The 15,690-nt window shown below is 38.8% G+C and overlaps 1 protein-coding gene across 2 annotated transcripts in view; it reads right to left on the bottom strand.

Annotated features, from left to right (window-relative positions):
- Nucleotides 1-15,690, bottom strand: part of ARMC3 (armadillo repeat containing 3) — an 86,756-nt gene that overhangs the window by 51,521 nt on the left and 19,545 nt on the right. For both annotated transcript variants that reach the window (XM_043884153.1, XM_043884151.1), the window contains 5 exons: nt 11,538-11,663; nt 8,408-8,476; nt 7,993-8,168; nt 5,825-6,019; nt 3,074-3,257 (listed from right to left, as the gene is read on the bottom strand). In XM_043884153.1, coding sequence (XP_043740088.1) covers nt 3,074-3,257; nt 5,825-6,019; nt 7,993-8,168; nt 8,408-8,476; nt 11,538-11,663 — 750 coding nt within the window. The remainder of the gene's footprint in view (nt 1-3,073; nt 3,258-5,824; nt 6,020-7,992; nt 8,169-8,407; nt 8,477-11,537; nt 11,664-15,690) is intronic.

Below are 15,690 nucleotides of genomic sequence, written 5' to 3'. Positions count from 1 at the left end.
CATCCTGCAGGCACCATAGTAACTGCTTCCGTGAGTTATTTTACAACAGGAGGTTCTCATAAGGAACATGGAACTAACAAGCCACCACCAACTGGAAGAATTCGGGAAATGTCAAAAGGAGACACCACATGTCCTACTAACCTCCCAGAATCCTTCTTGCTGGCATCCATCTTGACTGAGCAATGTGTAAGCCACCAGGAAGGACCCGAGTCAGAATGATTGGCCAGAGACAACCCAGAAACTAATCCCATCACCATAAAACCCGAGCTATGTGGCAGAATTCTCTTGGGGTCCCTTACCCTGTTGCTCTCCACTGGGGTGCCCCTTCCCAATAAAGTCTCTTGCTTTGTCAGCATGCATGTTTCCTTGGATACTCCATTTCCAGGTATTAGACAAGAGCCCATTCTTGGGCCCTGGAAGGGTTCCCCCCTTCTGCAACACCTTGAGGACATTATGCTGAGTGAAGTAAGCCGGTCACAAAAGGACAAATATTGTATGATTCCACTTATAGAAAGTACTTACAGTCATAACTCACAGAGACAGAAAGAATGATGGATTCCAGGGATGACAGGGAGGGAGAAGTGGGGGGCAGTTATTGATTCATGGGTACAGAGGGTCAGTCTTGTGAGATGAAGAGCCCCTGTGGTTGGATGATGGATGGTAGCACAACAGTGCGGAGGAATTTAATATCATTGGACTGTACTCTTAAAACTAGAGGTAAAGAACCCGCCTACCCATGCAGGAGACAAAAGAGATGCAGGTTTGATCCCTGGGTTGGGAAGATCCCCTGGAGGAAGACATGGCAACCCACTCCAGTATTCTTGCCTGGAGGAACCCCATGGACAGAGGAGTCTGGCAGCCTACAGTCCATAGGGTCAAAAAGAGTCAGACACGACTGAAGCGACTTAGCATGCATGTACACTTAAAGATGGTGCAGATGGAGAAATTTATACTACGTGTATTTCATAGTTTTTCAAAAAGGAAACGCTTTCCTCTCCTTTTCTTCAAACCTGCTCTTCTTCTCCAGTTCCCCATTTCTGTGAGTGGCACCATTCCATGTCCAGCTGTCCAAGCCAGAAACCTGGCCTTGTCCTTGGCACCACTTTCCTTTCCCCCCACCCCACACAGTCATTTCAACAAACCCATACAGACACTCCCAGGGTGTCGTGGGATCTCACAGCAAATGCCTCCAAGTCCATCTTGACCCCCATGGCTCTATTTCAGGATCCCTTCTCCTCTCACCTAGGTCATCGCAGCAGTGCCCTTTCCCGATCTTTCCGTGAATGGTCGCACACACATCTAATCTCTTCTTCACTTTGTAGCAAGAGTGCTCATTCTTTAAAAAGTGAAAAACTGCAGTGTTCCCTCCCTTCTCTAAGTCATTTGAGTGGCACTTCGTTGCTATGAAAATAAAGTCCAAAGCCCTTCAACTTGGTTCGGGATGCCCATTAGCATTTGATGCCTCATTACAACTCCAGCCTTATCTCTCAGTTTCCTGCTGCATTCTATTCACTGGCCATTCTGAAAACTTCCAGTTCTGAAACTTACCACATTCTGTCCCTCCCTGACCTTTACACACTGTTCCTTCTCCTCAGAGCACTGCCAAGCCTCCCCAACCCCACCAGGACCTTCTTTGCACAGCCAGTTCCCATCGTCCCTTCTACATCCTACCTAGCCAAATCACCTCTTCCAAGAAGGCTTGTCTGATCCGAGTCTGTGTTAGGTGACCCTCCTAGGGGATCTTCTTTGCCCACCATCAAGCACATTTAACACAGCATTATGATTGTCTGCTTACTTGCCTGCCTTGGATTTGTTGACACAAGCTGGGGGCTTAATGAATCATTAATAAACAAATTTATCAACAGCTCCAGAGAGGCTGTAGCTCACTCACAGACACATCCCTAGGTCACTGCAGCGCCAGGAGTGTTAATTAGTAGTAGAACTCAAACATAAGAGCTCTCCATCCGGTCTCTTGTCACAACTGTATCACATGAAGGGTAATAAACCCACTAAACTCACTATCACAAGAGAGACTGCAACCCAAAGAGACCTTATATAAAAGCTGTAGATTTGACACTGCCCGTCTCTTTCCACTGCCCTCTCGTCTGGTCTCAAGTAACTAAGAAGGCCTGGGATAGACAGAGAACAGAGCTGACCAGGTATGACAGGGCCCAAGTTCCTTTTGGGAGAATTCTGAACTAAGCAATTTTGCCAGCATTAATTTTATGGTCTGTCTTTAGAGTAGGCCTTTATGATACAACTCATGAGGTCACTCTCTCTATTGACTTTGTACTGAGCAGTGAACTTCAGCATACTGCATTAAAACTGGGCTTTGAAGAAATCCAGTATGGGTGGAAAAGGAAATGTTCTTCATAATACACACATGGACATATATACAGATGTGAGTATATATGTTTAGAATATAAATCACTAAAACCAGTCAAAGCTGTCATCATTTATAAGAGGAGTGATGTGGAAGGGGAAAATAAAATCACATTCTTTATTAAATAAAATATGCCAAATATACATAAATTGAAACTATAATTTCATCTTTGGTGCTCATGATGTAATTAATCTCTCATATTTTACAGGTTTATGTCAACATAGCTTGCCAGTGAAATGAAAAGTGTATTTTGTATATAGTATGAGCATATTATTTTTCATAGCTATATTACATGGCACAGCCAGACTCCAGCTGCAACTCAAAATTACTGTATAGATATCATTCCAAATGTGGATTTATTGAAATGACATTTTCAGGATCACAAACAGTGCATGCATTCTGTAAAATTTCAAAATCAGGAGAAATCAAGGCTTAAAACTTAATTTAGGAAAGAGCTATTTTTTTTAAAGGTATAATTAAATCACATTGAGTTTATTATATCCTTGGTGAAGCAACCTCTATCTTCACTTATGGGCATTGTGATGAATTTCAGCCTTCAATATTAAGTATAGCACTATCCTCAAATGCCCATTTAAAAGCAGACAAATACTCTAGCATTTTTTAGTACTAATCGGAATCAATAATACAGGAGGAAATAGGTATACTTAGTTTATATAAAATGAGACATACGGTCATAAGCAGCTTTAGCAATTGCTCTTGCTGCGTTCTTCTGAATTTCAGGAATTGTAGAGTTTTCTGCAAATGACAGGAGCTTCTTTAGACCCCCTGTTTGCTGAATCAGCACCATGGTATCCATATCTTCAATGCAATTGGCCACCACGGAAAGAGCTTCTATGTGAAGGTCATTCAATTCCTAATGATAAAAACAAACACAACTTTAGAAAACTGTAGTAAAAGCAATTCACACTTGCCAAATTTTACAACAAGAGGGAGCTCCGATCAGTCAGAATATAATAAAATTAATTTTGTTGTGACAGAGGCCCAAGGAAACAGTTCTGTTTATTAACATAACATCACTCTCCCTAGCCACTTGTCCCATCTCTTCTCATTTCCCCTAGTTTAAAATATTTCATAGATAAAAAATAATTGCTGGAAACTCCCAGTAGTGGTATCCCAGTGAAGTTGCTCAAACAGCCTTTCATCGACAACAGCTTTATTTTTTTAGTTTTTTTTTTTTAATTGGAGTGTAATTGCTTTACAATGCTGTGTTCGTTTCTGCTGTACAATGTCAAGAATCAGCTATATGCACACATATATCCTGGACAGTAACTTTAAAATCTAAAAAAAAACAAAATGGTTTTTGAAAAAGCAAACAGAAGCTGAAGGGAAGTATATTCCTTAAAACCTCCAGTTGGTAGAAGGAGTTATGGTGAGTGTGCAACTTTCTTGCCTGAGGAACCTCCAGAGTCCCCACAGCAGTGGAAAATTGCAACCTTATATCTGAACAGTTAGAAATGTAAGGTAGAAATCCTTAAAGTAAAAGAAACACAGCAAGGATGCTCCACCACCATGGTATTCTGTACAGCATTGCTTCTGATCAAGGAACTCACTTCACAGCAAGAGAAGTGGAGCAGCGAGCACATGGGCACAGAGGTCACTGGCCTTCCCAGGGCCCCACCATCCTGAAGTAGCTGGCTTGGTACGGGGGCCTCTGGGAGACTCCGCTTCAACAGGGCTGTGTGTGCTCTGAAATAGCATCCAGTATATGGTGCTGTTGCTCCCATAGCCACCGTTCATGGGCCCAGGAACCAAGGAGTGGACATTTAGTGGCTCCACTCACTGTTACCCATAGTGATTCAGTAGCAAAATTTCTCTTTCCTGTACCCACAAACATAGGCTCTGCTGATCTAGAAATCTTAGATCCAAAGTGATGGATGCTTCCACCCAGAGACACAGCAGTGAGTCCAGTCCACTGAAATGAAATGAAATGACAGCCACCTGGTCTCTTTGGGGGCCTCATGCCTCTGAATCAATAGGTGAAGAAGAGAGTTACTGTGTGGGTTGGGGTGACTGATCCCAACAATCCAAGGGAAATTGGACTGCTACTCCACAATAGGAGTGAGGAAGAGTATGCCTGCAATACAGGGAGTCCCTTATATCATCTCTTTGGTAATACTATACCCTGTGATTAAGGCTGATGGAAAACTATAATGACCCAATGCAGGCACAACTACAAATGGTCCAGGCTGTTCAGGAATAAAGGTTTGGGTCACCACATCAGGTAAAGAATCAAGACGAGCTGGGCTACTTGCGGAGGGCAAAGGGAATATGGAATGGGTATTGAAAGAAGGTAGTTGTTATTTATACCAACCACAGCCATGTGATTAGTTACAGAAAAGAGGACTGTAATTGTCATGAGTATTTCCTTATTTTGTTATGAATGTGTGTGTGTGTGTGTGTGTGTGTGTGTATGAAATATCTTTTCCTTCTCTCATCCCCTCAGGTAACATGAGATGTACTGACTTTATAATATAGTATTTTTTAAGGTATTTTATTTTTAAAAATATTTATTTCTTTAGTTGGCGGTGCCGGGTCTGAGCGGCGGCACTCGGGATCTTTGTTACAGCATGTGAGATCTTTATTTGCGGCATGTGGGATCTAGTTCCTTGATCAGGGATCGAACCTGGCAGTGTGGGGTCTTAGCCACTGAACCAAAAGAGAAGTCCCTGTAATACAGTATTTAAGTAGGGGTAGTTTTATATCTTAGTATTTAAATTATGGGATGTGAAGGAGAAGAGTAAACATCACCCAAGGACTTTATACCTTTTCCTCTGGGGAAGGGAACAGTGTGTTTTTGGTTGTACACAGGAAAGTTGTATCATGTTAAGTGGAAGCATGATCTTTCATTGTTCTTATTTGGAGATTAATGATTTAGGAGCTCTGTATGGATGCCAAATTGACTAGTGATGGATTTATGAAAACAAATTGTTTGTAAAACAAACAATTTTTTGTTTTAACTTAGCTAGGACACAATAGCCAGATATTTAGTCAAATGTTATTCTAGGTGTTTCCATGAATGTATTTTTTAGATGAGATTAATATTTAAATCAGTAAACTCAATAAAGCAGATTACTCTACATCATATGTAGAAAATGACTCTTCTTCCTTTACCCTAGAGAAAACTAGAGCAGACAAAGGGTAGAAGACCAATTGCAGGTGTTTCAAGATAAGACCATACACAAAAATTTAAAAATCTTAAATCTTCTAAATCAGAAGATAAAAAAAAAATATTTTAGAATGGCCACTAGCATTAGTCTGATTTAATTATGCTAATATATAAGCAGATTAGTCCATTATACTTAATATTATGCTTAAATATAATAAAATTTCAATTAAAAAAATATTCCATAATATGCATTTATAACAACACTTAGGAGAGATACATCTTCTTATAGAGCATTCAATAAAGGTTACAGGTACCTTAGTTTCTAGGATCTTAATAAGCTGATCCACTCCTTGATTTTCTCTTAGCATGGCCCGGGACTCCTTATCATTTGTAATAACACCTAAGGTTTTGAGAGCCAACAACTGAATAATTGGATATTCTGACTTCAAGAGATCTAATATAGGAGGGATGGCATTTAGTTCTTGAAGTGTTGCTCGGCACTGAAAATCCTGACAGGAAAGACAAATGTTTAAATAAGTGATTTTTAAAGCAAAATATAGTCTCAAGAATAGAGACACTCTATTTTCTAACAAAGAACATAAGTTGTGTTCCCATCTTTTACTTCAGATTCATTTCCAAAATAGCTCACAAACAAATATAAGCAAACCTTCAACTGACAGCACCAAAATATTCATATTAGCCCTACAGACATTGTCAGTAATAGGAAATACACATGATCCATGACTTCTCAGAAGCTACTGTTTCTTTGTTTTTGTCCTTGTTCAGTTGCCAAGTTGTGTCCAATTCTTTGCACCCCCATGGACTGCAGCACCCCAGGCTCCTCTGTCCTCAACTATCTCCATTTCCAGCTTTGCTCTCCTCTATCCATCCCGCAACTGGCCCCTAATATTAAGCTTTCTTCGGACATAAAAATTGTAGGTTGTTGCTTATTATGGGTTGAATAGTATCCCCTCCAAACGTGTTGAAGTCCTAGCGCCCAGAACCTCAAAATGTGACTTTATTTGGAAATAGGATTGTTGCAGATATAATTAGTTAGGATAAGGTCATAGTGGAGTAGTGGGTATTTAGTGGTGTCCTTATAAGACCAGTGTCTTTATGAGAGGAGGAGAGAGAGCCAACAGAGGGAAGGATTGCAATGATGAGGCTGCAAACCAGGGACCGTCAAGGATTCAGAGCTGCTGTCAGAAGCTAGGGAGAGAAAAGGAAGGATTCCACCCAGAGTCTGGGACAGCACAGCCCTGCTGACACCTTAAAGTCAGAAATTCAGCCTCTACAACTGGGAGGGAATAGATTCCTGGTGTTTTAAGCCAGTCTGTAGTACTTTACAGCAGTCCTAGGAAATGAATACACTGTTATTAACTAGTACTTCTGATACGAAGAAAAGGGGAGCTAAGTCTTAATAAGGAGATTTAGGATGAAACACACAAACACATCTGCAGGATTATTTAGGCCCATAGGATGAAGAACAGTCACCAGAGGAGGGACACTGTTGCACTTGCTCTTCAGTAAGGGTAGAGGTAACACCAGTGGGTATCCAGCCACATGGCAAGGACACGCAGGGGCCAGGAATTCATGCTTTTGGGTGCCTTTTGTGATGAGTCCCTTTGTCATCTTTTGCTGTTAATATATATTTTCTCTAGATATCTGTCTCTCAATGAACCTTCCCTCACCTTTGCTTCGATATCTCTTCTTTCACATTCTATTGATGGCTATTTAAAATGGTGTCTTATACTTGCAGTTGATCTAAGGCTTATCAAATGTGTGTCGGAATTGTTCAGAAACCTGAGCAGGAAAAGCAGCAGAGAAGGCTGTGCAAAGTGGCGGGGAGCTGACCTGCTGGTGATGTGAGGGTGTGCCTGTTGGGTTGGGGAGTGAGAGGTTGTGGGGGAGTGGCCAGAGGACAGGACAGGTGCAGGCGACGGGGTGGGGGGCGGGGGTAAAGGAAGCCAGCATGCTACAAAGGAAAGTAGCATCTTGCAAATGTGAGCAATGAGTTTTGTTCAGCAAAACTCAACTCACTAGGTTTTCACCAACAAATAAGCCTAATCCAAAATCTTAGTAAACTGCATAGGGTGCAGTAGGGTACAACCCGTTGGACCACCAGGATTAGATCAGTAGGTAAGCCCAGGTCAAAACTAGTTCAACACTAATGATTCCCTGTTTTGGAAGAAACACATCTTACCTAGCATAAACCCATCATAGTCTGCAAGCCATTCTGTTCTTTTAAAATTAGGTTATGATTCTAAAATGCCCTTTCACGGAGGACAATTATTTTGTGGAAACTGAAAGTATCAACACTGAACTTCGTTTTATTTTATTCTCTAAATGACAGCTACTAAATAGTACTGAGATGAACTGATGAATCAAAACTGGAGCCTTTTAATAAGCTTTTTCCTTTTTTAATGGGAAAATAAATTCTATAACCAGTTTTTATCAAAACATTTTTAGAAGTTAATCTCACCTGGACCAAGTTGTAAATGCACTCGATAGAATTTTTCTTCACATCTGGGTCTGGGCTACTTAGCAGTCTGATGAGAGGCTCTAATCCACCTTGTTCAAATATTTGCACTTTGCTGGTATACTCTACAGACATGTTTGCTAGGCAAAGACTAGCAAATTCGTGGATAACGACTTCTTCTGTGTATCAAAAACAAATAACACAAGTATGTAAAGGCTTATTCAACTATTATTTTAAAGCACACTTTGAAAACCAAAGCTCCACAAATCTTACTTTGGTTGGAACCCATCTTAGTTTGAGAGATTTTAATGATAATTCACAATTGGTGTTTCATAAACTATTTTCAATAGACACTTTAATCAGAAGTGGATAAGAAACCATTCCCCATTTTTTAAATAGATGTAGGTTGCAGAGTTACCTTCTGGAGCCAGCCGAGCAATCACAGAATTCATGACATCTAACTCTCTTAACAGTTTTTTAACATCATCTACAAAAGAAGAAACAGAATATTAAAGTTTAATAATAACAATAATGGCAATGTCTGTGGAATAGTTCTTTATGAGATAGGTTCTAATACTACCTAATTTTACAGATAAGAAAGCTGAAGCTCCAAATCACATAGCAAGTAGGTCTGTCTGACTCCAGACAGACTCTAGCCCATGTTCCTTGATTGCTCAGTTGTCCTACTTTCCAAAACACTAGGAAAGATGACCATAAATGTGCAAAAGTGCCTAGAATACCATCAGTAGAGTTATTGTGCCCTACACTTGCTTATTATGTAACAGTAATTCTTTTTTTGTTTTTTTTTTGGGGGGGAAGATACTAAAAATATTTTAAAATTTAGATTTTTAATAAAGCTAGTACAGAATGCCAATAAGAATTAACCTCAGCCTTTTTTCATAAGTACATCTTATATTCATCCCATTTGATTGTCACAAATGCCAAAAGTGTTTAGTTATATTGACTTTTTAAAGTTCACTTTTGTCCTATTTATAGGAGCCTAATTAAAACTAGACAATTATGCCTCTATTTCTTTCTTGCTCTCCTTAACCCCCTTTTTCTTAGAAATAGACACGGCTGTTACTTCAGTTTTGCAATTTCTCTTCTTGGTTGATTATCTCTTCTGTCAGTCAAAATTAGCACTACCAGAAGTTTGGAAAAGTTCACTTTGCAGCAGCTGAAGCATATGGTCTAGGGGACTCACCACTGGATATATATGCCTTTTCTTAGACACCTTTTCCTGTGGGACTCAGGGATATAGCTGTTTCTCAACCAGTCAAAACTTCTTTCTCTCTGTTCTGTTCAAAATGACTCAAAGAAGGCTAGTGAACTTATGTACATGAATATGCTTTCAGGACATAAGAATAATTGAGTTTTGGGGAAGTGTAGGAAAGACATTCTATGCTCTTGGATTAATTCTTAGTCACAATTTTTTGGTTGCATAATATTCACCATCTAATTTACTCTTGATCATACATACTCTTTTACATCAACCTTTTTCCTAAGACAGTGAGCTCTTCTGATTGCCTTAAGTAATGTAGAGTCTGGGCTTACAAGGCTACTTCTCACAAGGATCCTGATGAAAGCTCCCTCTTCAGCTGACTTAATTAAATGAATCTCGGTTGCATTAAACTAAATACAGGGCTAAGACTTCGCCTTCCAGCGCAGTGGGGTTTGGGTTTGCTTCCTGGTTGGGCAGCTAAGGTCCCACATGCCTGCGGCCAAAAAACCAAAACGTAAAACAGAAGCAATACTGTAGCAAATTCAATAAAGACTTTAAAAATGGTCCACATTAAAAAAAAAAAAAAACTTAAAAAAATAAATACTAGCTGGAAGGTAAAAGAAGATAGAAGCTCCTGTTTGATAAAAAGGTTTAACAAAGTAATTTGAGTGCCTATCTTTGATGGCCCAGGCATGGCACAGGCACATAGCTCAATGACTCTAGCCAAAAAAAAAAAAGAATTTATTTGAAACTGCCAAAGGGGAAGACGGTTTTCATAGCAAGCCTTTAGCACCTGAAATGTTGGAACATTCTGTTGGTTCATCCCCTATAAGCATGTGGAAAAGTGTATGAAGATACAAATTTCTGAAGAATCATCAGTTATTTTAAGACTGTCCAAAGATGATGATTTAACCATGCAGCTTCAGAGGTGTATTTATTTATATATTAGTCTGGAAACATGACTTCATTTTAGGTCAAATGACCAGTTGCTCATTTTTTTTTTATTCCAAGTCTCCTTAGACACATATGAAAAGTGAAGCAACAGTTATTAATATAATATATAATAGTGTTGGCTCTCTTAGCAAAAAAGGAGGTTCACGAGCAGTTGAGGATGCGGTGTGTTTTATCCATATCACCAGATAGTTCAAATAGAAAATCAGCTAAACTGAAACTGTTAGTTGCTCATTCATGTCTGACTCTTTGCGACCCCATGGACTGTACCCTGCCAGGCTCCTCTGTCCACAGAATTCTCCAGGCAAGAACATTGGAGTAGATTGCCATTCCCTTCTCCAGGGGATCTTCCCGACCCTGGAATTGAACCTGGGTTTCCTGCATTGCAAGCCGATTCTTTATTGTCTGAGCGTTAACCCCAATAATTGTTTGATTTTTTCGCCTACTTCATAGAATCATAGAATTCAGTATACTTGAGACTCAAGCACTCAGTGGAGACCTTGAAGACAGCCAAGCTCTTTCCATTTAAGCTTTGCAGTTGCAGACTGCATTGGTCCTAGCACTGGTTACAGCCTAGTCAGCCAGCTTACAGATTGTGGTTTGACAGTTCTAAAAGAGCCATCTCATTTAGCATCCAAATGTAAGAGTATTTGTAACATTTGGGGGCCACAGACTCCTTTAGAAACTCATGAAATTCAATGTAAAAACCTGCTCAGAAAAACCTGCAAACAAATTGTAGGGTTTCACAGATGATAAACTCCTCATATAATGGAAAGATAAGAATACTAAATAACATCAATAATAGAAACTAAGAACATAAAGAGGAAAAAAAGTCACAGAAACCTAGATATTACATTAGAAAATGTAAGTGTAAACAGGAATTTATAACTCTCCCTTTCTTCCACAAAATCATTTAGAAGGAGAACCTGACTTAGCATGGACACTAATGTTAAAAATCATAAGAGATTTAGTGAATAGAAAGTCTACTGAACTATTAGAGAGTAAAGTTGTAATTTTAGCTCTCGTCTCAGTTCTGCTACTAGCCATCTGCATGACTTTGGGTAAAGAACCCAATCCTTCAAGGGACCCTTCTGTGTTTAAAATGAGTTGCATAGGAGGCATTATGAAGCACCTTTGGTGTATAAACTCTGTGGTGTGTACACAGAATAAAACAGGAGAAATTTAAATATTTGCCCTTTTTTGTTGTTTATAAATAATGTAATATGCCACATTCAATATGGCAGAGTTAGTCTACTGAACCCCCAGAGATGGATTTATAAAATAAAATTAAAACGAATCCCTTAAGGTTAAATTTAAACAAGGATAATGCATCAAGTGAGACTACTTGATTATGATTTTAAAAGCAGATACTTACTATTAGAAGCCATAATTCCAAATATCATAGTAGCATTTCTTCTCACAATTTTGTCTTCATGGGTGAGTAGCTTAGTTAAAGGTTCCACAGCTCCAAGTTCAAGGAGGGTGGCTTTATTCTCCTCACCTACCATCACAGGTAAAAATAAAATCAGAAATGGATAGCAATCTTATCAAAATTCTTCCTTGTGTCATTCCAGTTAATTTGCCATTTGCCTTTCACATTCCTCTGCTTCTACACATACTTCTCTAGGATAAACTTTAGAGCAAAGGTATACTGGATGCTTGTTGCTGTCCTTTCCCTGGATGTTTACAAAACTGGCTTCCTCCCTTGGTTCTCTTAGCTCATACTTAACCATCTGAGGGGTCTCCTCTGACCATCCTACCTTCTGTCATCACTACATACCAGTCGTTCTGATTGCTCTTTTCCTGCTTTATTTTCTTCATACCACTTAATGATCTCTGTGATTGTTTGCTTCCTCTCCTGTAACTTGACTTTCCATGAAGACAGATACCCTTTTTGTTCTATTCTTTCATAACTGCAATGGCTAGCACAGTGCCAGGCATGTAATGGGCACTCAGTAATACTGGCGTAATTGACACAGAGAATCTCCACCTCAAGTTCAAGTGTGTGTGGTGGAGTTTAGGGTGTTTATTTTTCACCCAACAGGCTTGCCTGCAGTCATCATGGCTACAGCAAGAAGCCCCAGAATCAGAAGGTCACTGAAGGCCAGCATCGAGCCCAATTGTAGAAGCAGATTATCCATACCCCATAAGTGGGATATCATTCTGCAAAGTCTGGAATAATGTTTAGGTCCTGATTAATTTCAACTTTGCAATTTCTCCAGCTATGAAGACACATATTTCATTTTCAAAATTAAAGAGGAAAATATTTCTTTACCTCAGTCTTTTCAGAAAATGAAGATATTTTGTACCTGAAGTTACAGGTTCATTCTGATAACACTGTTCTCAAAACACAGACTGTATCTTCCTATAGTCTATGGACTTGCCTTGTGTCTAAATACTTAAATTTGTCACTTGAAAAAAATGTTTAAATATGCATGGTTGATTACTACAAAAATCTTTCTCAAATTTTCCATAATTTTGCATTTTATTGAGGTTCTAAAAATCCATAATTTTGCATTTTATTGAGGTTCTAAAAATTAATTTTTTAGATGAAAATATTTTGTAAAAAAAAAAAAATTTTTTTTTTTCCGCTGTGCCACACAGCATGTGGGATCTTCTCTCTCACTAGGGATCAAACCTGAGCATCCTACATCAGAAGCATGGAGTCTTAACCAATGGACGGCCAGGGAAGTCCCAAAGAAATTTTAATTTAAGGATAAACTTTAGAATACTTAAATAAATGGTGGCTTCATAGAATCAATGGAGAAATACCCCATCTTTTACAATTTTCTAACAGAATTTTTGTATAATTGGTATTATTTTTTCCATAAGTGTTTGGTAGAGTTCAGCAGTGAAAACCTCTGGACCTAAGTTTTCTTTGTGAGATATTTAACTACAAATTTCCATTTCTATAATAGATAAGGGGCTATTCAGGCTATCTATTTTTCTTTAGTGGGCTTTGAGCATTTATGTCTTAAAATGAATTTGTCCAATCCATCTGAGTTGTAGAATTTATTGGTTTTATATTGTTCTATATTGTTCATAATATTTAATTATCCTTATATGTCAGAGCTGTAGTGATGTCTCCTCCCTCATTCTTCATATCAATAATTTGTCTTATATTTTTTATTATCAATCTGAATAGACATTTTTATTATTCTTACTCATCTCAAAAAACAGTTTTTCATTTTATTGCTTCTGTCCATTGTTTTTCTGTTTTCTATTGCTATTTCATTGATTTCTGTTCACATGTATATTATATTCTTAACACTAATGCCTGGGTTTCATTAGCTCTTGTTTTTCTATTTTCTTAAAGTGGAAGCTGAAGTCATAAATTTGAGAGACCTTCTTGTTTTCTAACAGTCATTTGGTACAATAAATTTCTAAGTACATTTTTTAGTAGCATCCTACAACTTTTTATATGCTGTGTTTTCATTTTCAATTTGGATTTTCCTTTTGATTTCCACTTTCATTCTTAGGTTATTTAGAAGTATGTTATTATTTTCTAGCTATTGGGTGATTGTCCAGACTTCTTTGTGTTACTGATTTTTAATTAAATTCTAATATGGAATAGCATGGATTTTATATGATTGGAATTTTAAATTTATTAAGGCTTGTTTGATGGCCCAGAATATAATCTATTTTGATAAATGTTCTTCTGTATGCACTTGAAGAGAGTGTATACTCTGATGTTCTTAAGTTCAGTTCAGTCGCTCAGTCGTGTCCAACTCTGCGACCCCGTGAATCGCCGGACGCCAGGCCTCCCCATCCATCACCAACTCCCAGAGTTTACTCAAACTCATGTCCATCGAGTCAGTGATGCCATCCAGCCATCTCATCCTCTGTTGTCCCCTTCTCCTCCTGCTCCCAATCCCTACCAGCATCAGGGTCTTTTCCAATAAAGCAACCCTTTGCATGAGGTGGCCAAAGTATTGGAGTTTCAGCCTCAGCATCAGTCCTTCCAATGAACACCCAGGACTGATCTCCTTTAGGATGGACTGGTTGGATCTCCTTGCAGTCCAAGGGACTCTCAAGAGTCTTTTCCAACACCACAGTTCAAAAGCATCAATTTTTCAGCACTCAGCTTTCTTCACAGTCCAACTCTCACATCCATACATGACCACTGGAAAAACCATAGCCTTGACTAGATGAACGTTTGTTGGCAAAGTAATGTCTCTGCTTTTTAATATGCTATCTAGGTTGGTCATAACTTTCCTCCCACGGAGTAAGTGTCTTTTAATTTCATGCCTGCACTCACCATCTGCAGTGATTTTAGAGCCCCCAAAATAAAGTCTGTCATTGTTTCCACTGTTTCCCCATCTATTTCCCATGAGGTGATGGGACCAGATGCCATGGTCTTAGTTTTCTGAATGTTTAGTTTTAAGCCAACTTTTTCACTCTTCTCTTTCACTTTCATCAAGAGGCTCTTTAGTTCTTCTTTGCTTTCTGCCATGAGGGTAGTGTCATCTGCATATCTGAGGTTATTGATATTTCTCCCAGCAATCTTGATTCTAGCATGTGCTTCATCCAGCCAGGCTTTTCTCATGATGTACTCTGCATATAAGTTAAATAAACAGGGTGACAACATACAGCCTTGACATACTCCTTTCCCTATTTGGAACCAGTCTGTTGTTCCATGTCAAGTTCTACCTGTTGCTTCCTGACCTGCATACAGATTTCTCAGGAGGCAGGTCAGGTGGTCTGGTATTCCCATCTCTTGAGGAATTTTCCACAATTTGTTGTGGTCCACACAGTCAAAGGCTTTTGCATAGTCAATAAAGCAGAAATAGATATTTTTCTGGAACTCTCTTGCTTTTTTGATGATCCAGCAGGGCAGTTTGATATGCCTTTTCTAAATCCAGCTTGAACATCTGGAAGTTCACAGTTCATGTATTGCTGAAGCCTGGCTTGGAGAATTTTGAGCATTACTTTACTAGTGTGTGAGATGAGTGCAATTGTGTGGTAGTTTGAGCATTCTTTGGGATTGCCTTTCTTTGGGATTGGAATGAAAACTGACCTTTTCCAGTCCTGTGGCCACTGCTGAGTTTTCCAAATTTGCTGGCATATTGATGTTCTTAGAGTGTTCTAAAAATATAAACTAGGTTAAATTCATTTGTATTGCTGTTCAAATCTCTTATATCTATATAGATTTACCATCTACCGGTTCTTTCAGTTATTGAGGGAAGAGTATCAAAATCCTCAGCTATAATTGTGGATGTCTAGTTCTCTTTGCATTTCTAGCTTTGTATAATTTGAAAATCTGATATTAAGTACTTAACACAACTGTTTAGGATTTTTCATAGCATATTGATTAATTGGTCCCTTTATTATTATTACAAAATGGTCATCTTTATCTCTGATACCATTCCATTTTTGTGATAGTAACATAGCTACTTCAGCTTTCTATTGATTAGTGCTAGCATAGGTTATCATTTTGGAGAAGGCAATGGCAGGCTACTCTGGTACTCTTGCCTGGAAAATCCCATGGACGGAGGAGCCTGGTAGGCTGAAGTCCATGGGGTCACTAA

The sequence above is a fragment of the Cervus elaphus genome, chromosome 23 (genome assembly GCF_910594005.1).
Source record: "Cervus elaphus chromosome 23, mCerEla1.1, whole genome shotgun sequence".
Lineage (NCBI taxonomy): Eukaryota > Metazoa > Chordata > Mammalia > Artiodactyla > Cervidae > Cervus > Cervus elaphus.
The sequence above is the reverse complement of the archived record's forward strand: the minus strand, read 5'-3'. Positions and strand labels throughout refer to the sequence as shown.